Genomic DNA, 13577 nt, shown 5'->3' on the forward strand with positions numbered 1-13577 from the left:
TTTAATGTTTACTGAACAATCACCACTGGAGGAGATTTAGTGGCTAAGATCATTGTAAAGTTGAGGTTAACCTGCTCAATAAGGCTTAGGGTATCATGGACAGGGTTTTAAGGAACATTTTATCAGACAATTAAAGTTCTAGTACATTAACTATTAAAACCCAGGTTAGAGTAGAGAAATAGGTTAATAATCCCGTCTAAATTAATTTGGGGGACTGTTTAGGAATGTTTTTGTTACCCCTGCTTTCAAGTAATATACTGATGCTTAAATTTAAATCTCATATGGAAAGTCCCAGCTTCTGGCTTTTTTTGAAGTTAATTTTTAGAAATTAATGTTTTAATATAAAAAAGTTTTTGAGACAAGATCTCACTCTGTTCCCCAGGCTGGAATGCAGGGGTGCAATCATAGCTCACTGCAGCCTCGAGCTCCTGAGCTCAGGCAATCCTCCCGCCTCAGCTTCCACCGTAGCTGGGACTAAAGGCGCGTGCCACCATGGCTGGCTGATTTTTTAAATTTTTTGTAGAGACGAGGTCTTGCTATGTTGCCCGGGCTGGTCTCAAACTTCTGGGCTCATGTGGTCCTTCTACCTCAGCCTACCAAAGTGCTGGGATTACAGGTGTGAGCCACCATACCTGGCCTCCTTCTAGTCTACTTTTAACCATGAGCATAACTGGGTGGAAAAGTTAGTGATAGAATCCTAGTATAGTTGTCCCATGGTATCCGGTGGGGATTGGTTCAGGGACTCCTTGCAGATACCAAAATCTGTGATGCTCAAGTTCCTGATAGGAAATGGTATAGTATTTGCATATAACCTAAGCACATCCTCCTGTAAACTTTAAATCATCTCTAGGTTACTCAGAATAGCTATTATAATATCACACATCACTCATTTGTGTGGATTCAATGAAATACTCGGTGGGGGGGCCAATTCAAGTTTAGCTTTTTGGAACTTTGTGGAAATTTTTTCCCCCTGAATATTTTCAACCTGTGGTTGGTTGAATCCATGGATGCAGAGGGCTGACTGTACTAACACTGCTTAAAGACTGAACCAGTACAACGCCATTTGAAGAAAAGAGAGCAATGGATTTTAAGACCAGATTTCTTTGTGCTATTTTTGGTCAGTCCTCCCTCTCTCTGACAGGACTAAAACCAGGCCACTCTACTGAATGACTAATTCACCAAATTATTGAGACTGTTTTGGTACTTTTAGTTGGTTTTGTTCTGACTTTGCCAGGGTTGTTGTTTCTCAGATTTGCAATTTCTGCAACATTTTAGATATTAAATAAATGGGCTTTCTCTTAATCATGGTTTGTCTTTTCTATTTTTGTGGCTGTATAGACTCATACTTTTACAGACTCCTAAATCTGCATCTGCTACTCCCTCCCCCACCCCAAGAACTTTCCCAGCTCAATTTAAGATATTTGGCTGACAGTCTTCAGTGAATCAGTCTTTTGGCAAATTGATCATTCAGGCTCTGCACCAAAGCCAAACAGTGTATTTCCCATAGCGTCAATTATATCCTTAATAGAAGCAACTATAACAGTTATTTTAACTTCCAACTAACTTCTATCACAGGGACAGGAGTTTCCCATTTTAACCAGCATGGAGACTAAATAGCCTAATAATTCAAAATTACCGTACATATTGGGATTATCAGTTTTTAGAGAATGAAAACATAATATATTTAGCTTTGAGGCAATGTGGGAAAATAATTTCTTAAAAAATAGCCTAGTTTTTCAAGCTCTTCTAGAGACCAAGAGTCAACATTATGAGCACACACTGTCAAAGACAGAGGACAGCAGACTCACTTCATCCAGACTCACAGAGGCCAACTGGAAATGACCTTTTAGTAGAAATCACTCCCACCTGCATGGTTGCCATACCAACCCCATCTCTATCCTCTCCCTCCAGTAGCTGACTCCGAGACATGTCTGACTGCACATGGAGGGGCATGAAGGCAGAAGGAAGGCTGAGAACCCTTTGGACCACTTTGTCTTCTAGTTCTTCTGGGTCGAAGAAACATGGAGAGTCCAGTTTCCAATATCAAAGGCCCGTCATCGTCATCAAGGCCTCTATTGAATCTGGAAAGCATTCTAAACCAAGTGTATTAGACAGAAAGGAATATGATTGATACTGAATGTACTGAGGAGAAAGGGATATAATTTCCTTGTGTAAATACACACTTAAAGTTGGTATTCAAGAACTTAATATTCACCTCTGATGCTCTCAAGTAACATCAAAGATCCATGACACATGGTGCCAACAACCTGTTTGACTTGCTACTTAATTCGTTCTTGAATAGTCACAGGTTCAACTGTCATAAGCTGAAAGCTCATTTCCTATAGGTGCAATGCTATTTAAATTGGGCTTCTCTTCCTCGAAGTCCATCATAAGACTAGTAAAACATCATTAAAAAATAAAACAGATACACGATTTTGCAAAGTTAAGGGTGTAAAACCAAACATGAAAGAAGCTACAGCATAAACATTTATTTTGGGAATTCCTCTGCATGGCTAATACTTAAAGTATCAGCCCAGTGAAAGTCTGTACTGCAGAGGCCATCTCTTCCTTGTAAATGTTCCCGAGGGAAGCAAGGTGGAAATTTCTTGCAGCAAGGATCTTTGAACTTCTTATGCATATGACAGACTGAAGGGGAAAAGCAAAGCCCCCACCCAAGCTATGAAAGGTTTTAACGAGGTAACCTTCAGCATTAACATCAGGCCACCTCAGCATGTGGGTGTGCACATGTCCACACTTGCTTTCAAAAAACGCCACTGTGTACCATGTGGCTACTGGGTCTTGAGTGTCCATTTTAGCCATGGTATTAAAGAATTAATATCTTTGAGAAAAGATAAATGTGTATAAAATGAATTTACCTTGGCATCTTTCAAAAGAGAACAAAAAAACTTCCACATTGTTTTCTTTTCCCTGTATTTTTCTGTAGGAAACAAGTAAATTTTTCTGTAGGAAACTAGTATTTAAAAAGAAACTACCTTTCCACCTAAATTCAAATGGGACATTATCAAGTTTGCTGTAGAAGTCAGCCTCCAGATTACACACACTGTATCCTCTTTTGTTTTGAGACGGAGTCTCATTCTGTCAGCCGGGCTGGAGTGCAGTGGCGCAATCTCGGCTCACTGCAACCGTCACCTCCCAGGTTCAAGCGATTCTCCTGTCTCAGCCTCCCAAGTAGCTGAGATTACAGGCGCCTGCCACCACGCCCAGTTTTTTGTATTTTTCGTAGAGATGGGGTTTCACCATGTTGGCTAGGCTGGCCTCGAACTCCTAACCTCAAGTGATCTGCCCTCCTTGACATCCCAAAGTGCTGGGATTACAGGCATGAGCCACTGCGCCCAGCCTGTACACTCCTCGAGAGTGCACCTTCATGCAATAAAAATTAAGCAGTTATTTATGTAGCATTAAATATATACAGATATGAATTTATATTTATATAGTATGACTCTATCTATCTATATAAATAAACAAAGGTATTACGGAATGTGCCATATAGCAGTTCTTTTTTTTTTTTTTTTTTTTGAGACAAAGTCTCGCTCTGTTGCCTAGGCTAGAGTGCAATGGCACGATCTCAGCTCACTGCAACCTCCACCTCCCGGATTCAAGCGATTCTCCCCCCTCAGCCTCTGGAGTAGCTGCGACTATAGGCGTGCGCCACCACACTTGGCTAATTTTTTGTATTTTTAGTAGAGATGGGATTTCACCATGTTGGCCAGGCTGGTCTTGAACTCCTGACCTCAAGTGATCTGCCAGGCTCGGTCTCCCAAAGTGCTGGGATTACAGGCATGAGCCACCACACCTGGCCATATAGCAATTCTTTTTTTTTTTTTTTTTTTTTGAGACGGAGTCTCGCTCTGTTGCCCAGGCTGGAGTGCAGTGGCGCGATCTCGGCTCACTGCAAGCTCCACCTCCCGGGTTCACGCCATTCTCCTGCCTCAGCCTCCCGAGTAGCTGGGACTACAGGCACCTGCCACCATGCCTGGCTATTTTTTTTTGTATTTTTAGTAGAGACAGGGTTTCCCCGTGTTGGCCAGGATGGTCTTGATCTCCTGACCTTGTGATCTGCCCACCTCGGCCTCCCAAAGTGCTGGGATTACAGGCGTGAGCCACCGCGCTCGGCCCTGGCCATATAGCAATTCTTAAAGTGGCCCCTAGCCTGAAGTTTAAGCCTCGCCTTGCCCTACTCTGAATCAGAAACTTTAGGGTTGTGGCCTAGCAATTTGTTTTAACAAGCCCTTCCAGGTGATTCTGATTCATGTCTGGGTCAGAGAACACTGCCATAAGCATCTACTTTCTGCTAGAGGGGATATTACAGCAGAGGTCAAGGTAGAACAGTAGATGATCGTGGTGTGAGATGATGCTGCAGTTCAGGATGGGAAAGTTTTTTAGGGGCGGTCCAGAGGCTTTGGCCTTCTCAGGTTACCATCCTTCCTAACCCTATTTCCTCGGCCAGTAAGGCCATCTTTGTAAATGGAATAAACACTAGGAACTAGGGTCGCTGTGGCATGTTCTCCGTTTGAGGAATGTTTCATTTTCCCACAGTTGCACCTGGACTTGATATGAAAGTAACCATCAGAAAATCAACAGAGATCTTAAACTTGCCTACCACAGACACCTGCAGGAATATACTAAGAATCATCATAGTGGACCTTTACTGTCTCCTGAGCACCCATTATTTGTTCTTTCAGAAACAGAACTGGTTTGAGAATCCATCCCTTCTTCACTCAGTCCACGTAAAGGTTAGGATGGTAGAAAGGGTTATACCTCTTCCTCCAGAGTTGGAGCCTATGACACTGATGACACTGGCATGGCAAGCCAAAGCCCTTCACCCACCAGCACACTTATTAGTTCCAGACTGATCTACGCTGGTGTAATCAGAGTGAATCTCAGAACTTTGGACAGAGCTGTGAGCAGAGACTGACTTTCCTGCTGTCTCCGGGTAGCTACAAGGCTGAACAGCAGCATCTACTTTATTACCATCTTATTGTCATTCAAAGAAGGCAGAGCTGAATGCTGGAGAAAAACTGAGTACTAGCAACAGTTTTTGAGCCCTGAATATTGTCATAACTGAAGCTAGAATTATCCCTGGACTTGTTTGCCACTAAAATTTCCTTGTTTTGCTTACCCTGGTTTCAGCTGGCACCTTGATCACTTGAAAGGAACATAACTGATATACCGTCCTTTGTTTTTCTTTCCTTCCTCTTCTCCGCCTTTGACGATTTTAAATTAGAAATCTACCTGCCTCTAATCTCTTTAATTTTCTCATTTATTTACTGCTGCCTATTTTCCAAAACACTGCTTCTCGAATATTCCTGGCTCAAAAATCATCTATGTCTTCATGACATATGAAACCCCTAGAATCCAGCCTTTCCCCAGCTTTTAATATCTCCTAATTGATTTCTCAATTCCAGTGAAATGATTCCATTTATTTTTTTCCCAAGCACATCACAAATATTCCTAACTCTTGTGAGGCAATTTTCTCTTATTCTTCTCAACTTATCTAAATCCTAACTTTTCAAAAGATCTAGCTCAAGTTCTGTCTTGTCATATTTTGAGTTCCTTTCTTTGGCATTGTATTATTATGTATGTTTCCACGTACGCATGTGTGCATTATCTCCCTGATAAAACTAACTGGCTAGAGGATAGGAGTAAAGACTCAATTCTAATACCCTTGTTATCTAATAATACACAAACGTGAAACATGTTTGAATAAATCACTGCTAAATATTTTATGTCTTGAATGACATTCTTTAGCAATCTGAAAATTGTAAAGTAATTTGAATCTTACCTTCAAATCAAGATGAACTACATCACGAGTGTGTAAAAAGTGAACACCTTCTAAAATCTGTCGCATAAGTCTTTGAACATCTTTTTCTTTAAAGGCTTCTTCTCTGTCTGCAACACACTGGTCAAAGATTTCACCCCCAGCAGCACTAGAGAAGGGCAAAATTAAAGTAATATATAACTCATAAGAAATGGCGAACACTTACACCAAAACTACAGAGTAAATTAATTATAGTCTGGCAGTAACTGTATACCTTTTTTAAAAAATGTATTTTTATTTTGAAAAATAGAGATGGGACCTCACTATGTTGCCCAGGCTGGTCTCAAACTCCTGTGCTCAAGTGATCCTCCCACCTTGGCCTCCAAAGGTGTTGGGATTACAGGTATAAGCCACTGTACCCAGCCTGTATAACTGTTAGTATGGATTTAACAACCTGAATCAAAACACAGTATAGGCTGAGCCAACTCAGTCCCAAGTAGCTCGAGATGCACCACAATGTAATGTGCAGTTTACTAAGCCCTCTGCACATGCAGGCCACAATTTGCTGGTAACAGAACTGTGTTCCCCAATTGAAATAAAGAACTGCATTTTGGCTGAAACTGTATCTTAATGGCAGTTTACTGTCATCTGAGTTCCTCAGTCCATTACTATCCATTTACATAAATACAAGGATTTCTTTACCTAAATTTTAAGAGCAAGTAGTCTTTTTACACTATAAAGTTACCCATTCTTGCTTTTTTTTTTTTTTTTTTTTGGAGACAGAATCTTGCTCTGTCAACAGGCCAGAGTGCAGTGGCGCAATCTTGGCTCACTGCAACCTCTGCCTCCTGGGTTCAAGCGATTCTCCTGCCTCAGCCTCCCGAGTAGCTGGGACTAAAGGCATGTGCCACCACACCCGGCTAATTTTTTTTGTATTTTAGTAGAGATGGGGTTTCACCAGGTTGGCCAGGATGGTCTTGATCTCCTTGACCTCGTGAGCCGCCCACCTTGGGCTCTCAAAGTGCTGGGATTACAGGCGTGAGCCACCACACCCGGCCCCATTCTTGTTTTAACAAATGGTTCCTTCTTGGTTTTCTCAACAATTTAAGTAGTTTACATAAGCACAAAATATACTGCTAACTACAGGTTTGTGAAAATTTTCAAGTATGTATTTCAAATATAGACTATTATGATAAAATTGAGGCCGGGCACAGTGGCTCACACCTGTAATCCCAGCACCTTGGGAGGCTGAGGCAGGCAGATCACCTGAGATCAGGAATTTGAGACCAGCCTGACCAACATGGAGACGCCCTGTCTCTACTAAAAATGCAAAATTAGCCAGGCATGGTAGCACATGCCTGTAATCCCAGCTACTCAGGAGGCTGAGGCAGGAGAATCACTTGAACCTGGGAGGCAGAGGTTGCCATGAACCGAGATCACGCCATTGCACTCCAGCCTGGGCAACAAGAACAAAACTCTATCTCAAAAAAAAAAAAAAGAAAACTGAAAAGCTAGATTGAGTGACCATTAAGATGACATTCATTCCTCTTACAAAAAAAAAAAAAGGAGACTATATTTCTCTCGGTGCAACATATAATCATATAACCCTGTTTAACTGTGGATTTTACCCATTAACTAAATACTATATTAACTAATATCACTAAATGTGATCTCACTAAAGAACAATCTGAGATGTTAAAAGCATCTCTCAAGTATAGTAACAGAAAATATAATATTAACTATTTTACACAAAGTACTTTCCTTCACATGGAAGCTAAAGAAGCCCTATAATAGCTTTGCTTTTTCTATCTTTAACTACAGCAACACTACTTTTTAACCAAAAAATTTTACTGGGAAATTAATTTAAAAACTGTTAACAAAAAAAGTTTTGTACAAAAACTACTTTTACAAAAAACATTTAGAACTTTAAAATTTCAACTTTCTAGTGGTCGTTGGAAAGTTGTGAGATGATTATCTTTTGACCAACATAATTCAGAGCCATATAACTGATGTTTAGAAGCTAAGAGTAACTGAGTTTCCCTAGCTGCCTGCACCTTGGCTGTATCACAGCTTCCCGCCTCAAACCAAACACTGTTTTTTCTATCTAAACTAGCATTTCCATTTCTGTCTTGCTCTGAGGCCCAGTCTGGATCTTTACTTTCTCATTATTCAAATTCAACAAACCATCAAATATGTTAGGCCCTATGCTCCGTCCTAGAGATAGAAAGATAATTACAAATAAGTATGTCTGGTCCTTCAAGCTCTAGTGGGGAAGAGAAAAAGGAAAGATATTTAAATAACAAATATGTATGCATTAATATATATGTGAAATTATATATTAAATGACTTGATAACTTAGCAATTGAGCAATTAATTGGAAAGGAAGTAGAAAAAAAAAATCTTGGAAAGATGACATTTATTCTGAGCCTTGAAGGATTACCAGAAGTCCACTAGATGAAAAGGTAACAGCACATAGCAGATAGAGGGAGCACATGTGTGAGGGCACATTGTGTGAAAAATACATGGTACACTCATTAAAGGGCAAGTTTCTACTTCGCCATCCAACCAAATGGTATGGCACTTGCCCTCTGGCTATAAACAACTAGAAAATTAAAGCATATGAACCAACTATTTCAGGCATTAGAACAACAGGTGTAGGACCATGAGCTGTGAGAAGAGGTAAGCTCTCCAATCTTCCTACTTGGTAACAATTTATGGACAGTGGTACAGGGTAGGGGATGAACCCAAGCAGAAGCAGAATACAGCAGCCATGCTAAGCTGAGAAGACAGACTGGGAGTTTGGCAAGGCTAAGACAGCTGGAATTGGCAGGTGAGTACCAGAGAGGAGGGAGCTGCACAGAGAGATCTGCTCAATAGTACTTTGAAGTCTTAGACAAAATAACTCTGGAAAATTATAAGGCTGAGAAATTCCCAGTGTTCACAAAGAACAAGGTAAGACATTTAAATTTTGTCAAGCTAGAGTAGAAAAGCCACTCTAAACACTGGGCAATGAACAGACTCCTTTGGGAGGGCCATCCTTTATATCAAGGCTAACCAGTTCTAGGTCTGTCCTAACCAAACTGATCTACAAGTAATTTAAATGACTTCTAAAACATACTTCACCATTCTTTAATGGAATAAAATCTACTCAACCCTGCAACATTCCAAATGTATGTCATTTTACCAAAAATTTCTAGATATCTGAAAATGCCACAAATTACAATTCACAACCAATAGGAAAAATAATAAAAGCAGACCCAGAAATGACAGAGATGATGGAATTGGCAGATAAGGACCTTAAAACAGGCTTTATAAAGATGCTCAAAGATTTAAAGTAAAATATGAACATAATCATATAAGAGATGGAGGTTACGAAAAGAACCAAAAGGAACTTTCATAGGTGAAAAATACAGTATCTTAAATGAAAAACCCATTGGATAGTCTTTATAGCAGATCAGACCCTGCAGAAGAATCAGTGAATTTTAAGACGCAGCAAAATAAGCTGTCTATGGAAGCACAGAGAGAGAGAGGGAGGGGAAAAAAGACTGAACAAAACAAACAGGACCCCAGGGATCTATGGGACAGCATCAAGCCGTTTAATATGCTGTAATTCAAGGAATAAGAGAAGAGAGGTAGGGGAAGGAAAATATTAGAAAACATAATGGCTGAAAAATTTCCAAATCTGATAAAAACTATAAACAAAAAAATTTAAGTAGCTCAATGAACTCCAAGCAGGATAAATACAAATAAAACCAAGGCACCATACTCAAATTGCTAAAAACCAGTAAGAAAGAGGAAAATCTTTAAAAAGGCATATTTATAGGTGAACCAAGGTAAGAATGATCACAGACTTCTTGTCGTAAATAATGCAGGGAAGATGACAATGGAATGACAAAAAAAGCAGTGTGCCAAGAATGTAGGGTGAGGTAGAAAAGGACTAGAAGGAGATGAGGTAGAATAGAAGTCAGGGAGAAGAGCACAGGATGAAGGGAAAACAACTCAAAAAATTCAGAGTAAGGCAATGATGGGCTAATATATACTGTGAAATGCCTCCTCCTCCAGGAAGCACTCCCTAACCTCCCAGGCAGAGTAAAGGAGCACAGTATATGGATAAAAGCAGAAGCTTTGGAATCTCACACTCCTGGACTAAATTCTGGCTCTGCTATTTGTAATACAGCACAACCTAAGGCTCATTTTTTTTTCTTATATATAAAATTGTGTTCTAAAATTTATAAACAGTGTAAATAAAGCATATAAGTAATATATATAAAGCTGGAAGACTTAGCATAGTGCCTGGCACATAGTGAATGCTTAATACATTTTGACTATTATACTCTAGTTCACACAGCAACTAGTAAGAACTCCTAGTAAATCATCAACATTGCTGTAATCATTTATAGGCCGAATATCCCTTCTCTTAAATGTTTGGGACCAGAAGCATTTGGGATTTCACATTTTGAAATATTAACATATACATAATGAGCTATATTGGGGGAGGGGACCCAAGTCTAAACACAAAATACATTTATATTTCATATGCAACTTACATACATAGCCTGAAGGTAATTTCATACAATATTTTAAATAATTTTGTGCATGAAACAAAGTTTGTGTACACTGAACCATCAGAAAGTGAAGGTGTCACTCTCAGCCACCATGTGGAATCACAGCAAGTTTACACTTACACATACCTGCTGCATTAGCACAGCCCCCAGCATAGTTATTCTATCCTTAGCATCCTTAATTCCTATAAAGGTGATCTCATCAGCTGTGGTCAGCATCTTTCTGGGATAATATATAAGATCAGATGTGGAATTTTCTACTGTGGCATCATATTAGTGCTCAAAGTTTCAAACTTTGGGACATTTCATTTCCAGGTTAAGAATGTTCAACCTCCATATCTATTTCCTTTGCTAGACTTTTAGCATCTGGAGATAAGGGGCTACGTTTTTTCACTTTTTATATTATCGGTACCTATTAGTATCTAGTGCACATGGCAGGTGCTTCAGGAATGATTAATTGATGCAGTGATCATAACTTGCCTGTTTCCATAACAATAATCTATTGACGTGGCTGAGAATTTTGATATCTCTGTATCCAGAGTATATCTCTAAGACTTCCTCTTCAAACTAAAAGTGGAACATAAAAATTTTTGGCCAATTCATCCTGATTTCTGTTCTAAAAAAAACCTGATCATCAAAGAAACAGAAGCCACCAAACGTTTCTAAGCAAGGGAATAATATCACCAAATCTATATTTTTATTACTTATCTAACAGTAGCAGGAGGGATTTCCCAGGATTGAAAACCAGGGTGACCAGCTGAGAAGCTACTGGAGAGGTTTAAGCGGAAGATTTGGTAATTCATTATACTGTATATAAGTGTTAAAGAGGATAAAGGAATTAAGGATAACTTCAAGGTTTCTAGCTTGAGCAATGAAACAGATGGGGATACTAAACAAAAGAAAAACAGGCTTTAATAGGGCAATGCAGGAGTACTGATATTGACTGCTATTGACTGCATTGATACTGATATATTGACCAATAATGATCTGCAGTTGGACACAGGCATACGCAACAGGCAGCTGGAGCTTAAGAAAGGGGCTGAGGTTGGAAACAAAGATTCGGAAATAATCTGCATATAAATGATAGCTGAAGCCACAAAAATAGATTGTTATCCGGGGTAAATGTATAAAACATAGATGTATGACATCAGTAACACTGATGGAACTGTGGGGAACACTTACATTTATATAGTAGAAAAGGATAAAAGGCTCTGAGAGGAGGAGAAGATTTTTAAAAAATAGGGCTGTGAAAGCCAAGGAAGAACATGATTTCAAGAAAGAAGGGATAATATCTAGTGTTTAAAGAGAACAAGAACTGGAATGAATACTAAAATGAGGAGACTAATTTTGGCACACAGGACTGGTGACCTCATCAAAGTATTAGAAGAGCAGATGGCATTAGATTAAAAAGTGAATGGGGTATTGGCCCATGAACAGATGAGTGGATCAATGAAGTAGAACAAAACAGGAAGGTGAGGAATGCTATAAATCCAGACTATTCTTTTAAGAAGAACAGCAGTAAGGAAAAGAGAAAGGGAAGACATAAGAGTCAAAGTTGAAAAAGGACTTTTAGCATAGAAGAGACTGAAATATCAGAAGACAAAGGGAAAAGCACCACCATGGGAGGAGGGACTGAAACTCTAGAAGAGGTTACAAAACTTACGAAAAAACAGAACACAGGTCCTAGAAAAGATGAGAATTAAAGAACTTAAACAAGGGTTTCAGTCTTGGAAATAATTACCTGAATCTCTTCCATCGAACAGCAGGGAAGGGCATGAGAGCAACAAAGACAGATATTAGACGAAGAGGGGAGGGATGCTTGGGGAGTGTGTGTCTGATGGCCTTGATTTCTCCATATGGGGCAGAAAAGGCTAGGTATCTCATGAAAGGTAGGAAGTAGGTGACACAGTAAAGATACTGATTAGCTCAGGGGGTGGGGGTGTTAAAAGAACATAAGAAATCAGGTACAGACTTGCCAAGCTATACCAGGAGCCTAGCTGAGGATGGAACTCTTACACTTGTACTAAGTAGATGAAAAACGATCCAAGTTCTTCCAAGAATGTGTGGCAGCACGGGAGGGACACACAGCATGCATTCTGGGTTTCAAATGGGCAAATGAGTTGCAGGGGGTGACCAAGAGGAAGAGGGAAATAATGTGAGGTGCTGGTAAGAGAGGAGCTGAATTAACTGCTAAAGAGGAGAAGGGAGGAAAAGGGAAGAAAAAAGTCAGGAGCCGGGTGAAGACTGGAAGAACTGAAATGGGTCCCAGGATGAAAGGCTGAAGAGCAGGTTTTGCAAGAATGAGGAGATTTTGGAGAGAGAAATTTCAGGTGGTCTTTTCTGCATCAATTTTCAATTCTACCTTAATCCTATCTGTAATAAACAGAAAAAAACAAATCCTTGGTAAGCAGCGGGCTTCCATATGAGATTCCTAAACTTATTTTTTAAAAAAACTTTTAACCATTCTGCCATTTTTGGATATTTCTACTATCATAAATTAGAAATGCATTGTGACAAATACTTTTGTGCTTCTCATGTTCGTATTATTTCTTTAGAAGGGATTCCTACAAGTGAAATTATTGAATTAAAATATACGAACACCATGTTTTTGAATTACACTCTCAAGAGTAACATGATTAATATTTTAGCCATCCAGACTTCACCCGCTATAAACTTTTGAATAAAAACGACATAAGGCCATACACATTATTTTGTAACATGCTTTTTTAAACTTAATATTTTAAATCTTTGACAATATATTTATAGTTACCTTAGCTTTTTAATGACTGCCCAGTAATCCACTTTGTGACAATTTATTTAACCAACCTTTTTTCTAACAAACATTTAGATTATTTCTACCTTTTTGCTACATAGAGAATGCCATAAGGAACATTTTGGTAACATATCTTTGCAAAACTGCCTAATATTTCCTTGTGAAAAAATTAATAAAAGTAAAATTAGGCCATGCATGGTGGCTCACGCTTATAAGCCCAGCATTTTGGGAGGCTGAGGCAGGAGGATTGCTTGGGGCCAGGAGTTTGAGACAAGCCTGGTCAACATAGTGAGACCCCATTATGTACCATTAAAAAACTTTTTCTAAAAGTGCTGGGTTAAAATGTATTTTTTTAAGGCTTTTGATACATACTTTAGACTGTCCTCCAGAAAAGTTATACTAAAATGGCTCAATCAATGAATATCACTTTTGTTTATCATCACTGCCAGTTTGATAGGTGGAA

The 13577-nt window shown here is 39.3% G+C and overlaps 1 protein-coding gene across 1 annotated transcript in view; it reads right to left on the reverse strand.

Annotated features, from left to right (window-relative positions):
- Positions 1–13577, reverse strand: part of STK17A (serine/threonine kinase 17a) — a 42204-nt gene that overhangs the window by 11090 nt on the left and 17537 nt on the right. The window contains exon 3 of the mRNA XM_002818017.5: positions 5804–5948. Coding sequence (XP_002818063.1) covers positions 5804–5948 — 145 coding nt within the window. The remainder of the gene's footprint in view (positions 1–5803; positions 5949–13577) is intronic.

The sequence above is a fragment of the Pongo abelii genome, chromosome 6 (genome assembly GCF_028885655.2).
Source record: "Pongo abelii isolate AG06213 chromosome 6, NHGRI_mPonAbe1-v2.0_pri, whole genome shotgun sequence".
Taxonomy (NCBI): domain Eukaryota; kingdom Metazoa; phylum Chordata; class Mammalia; order Primates; family Hominidae; genus Pongo; species Pongo abelii.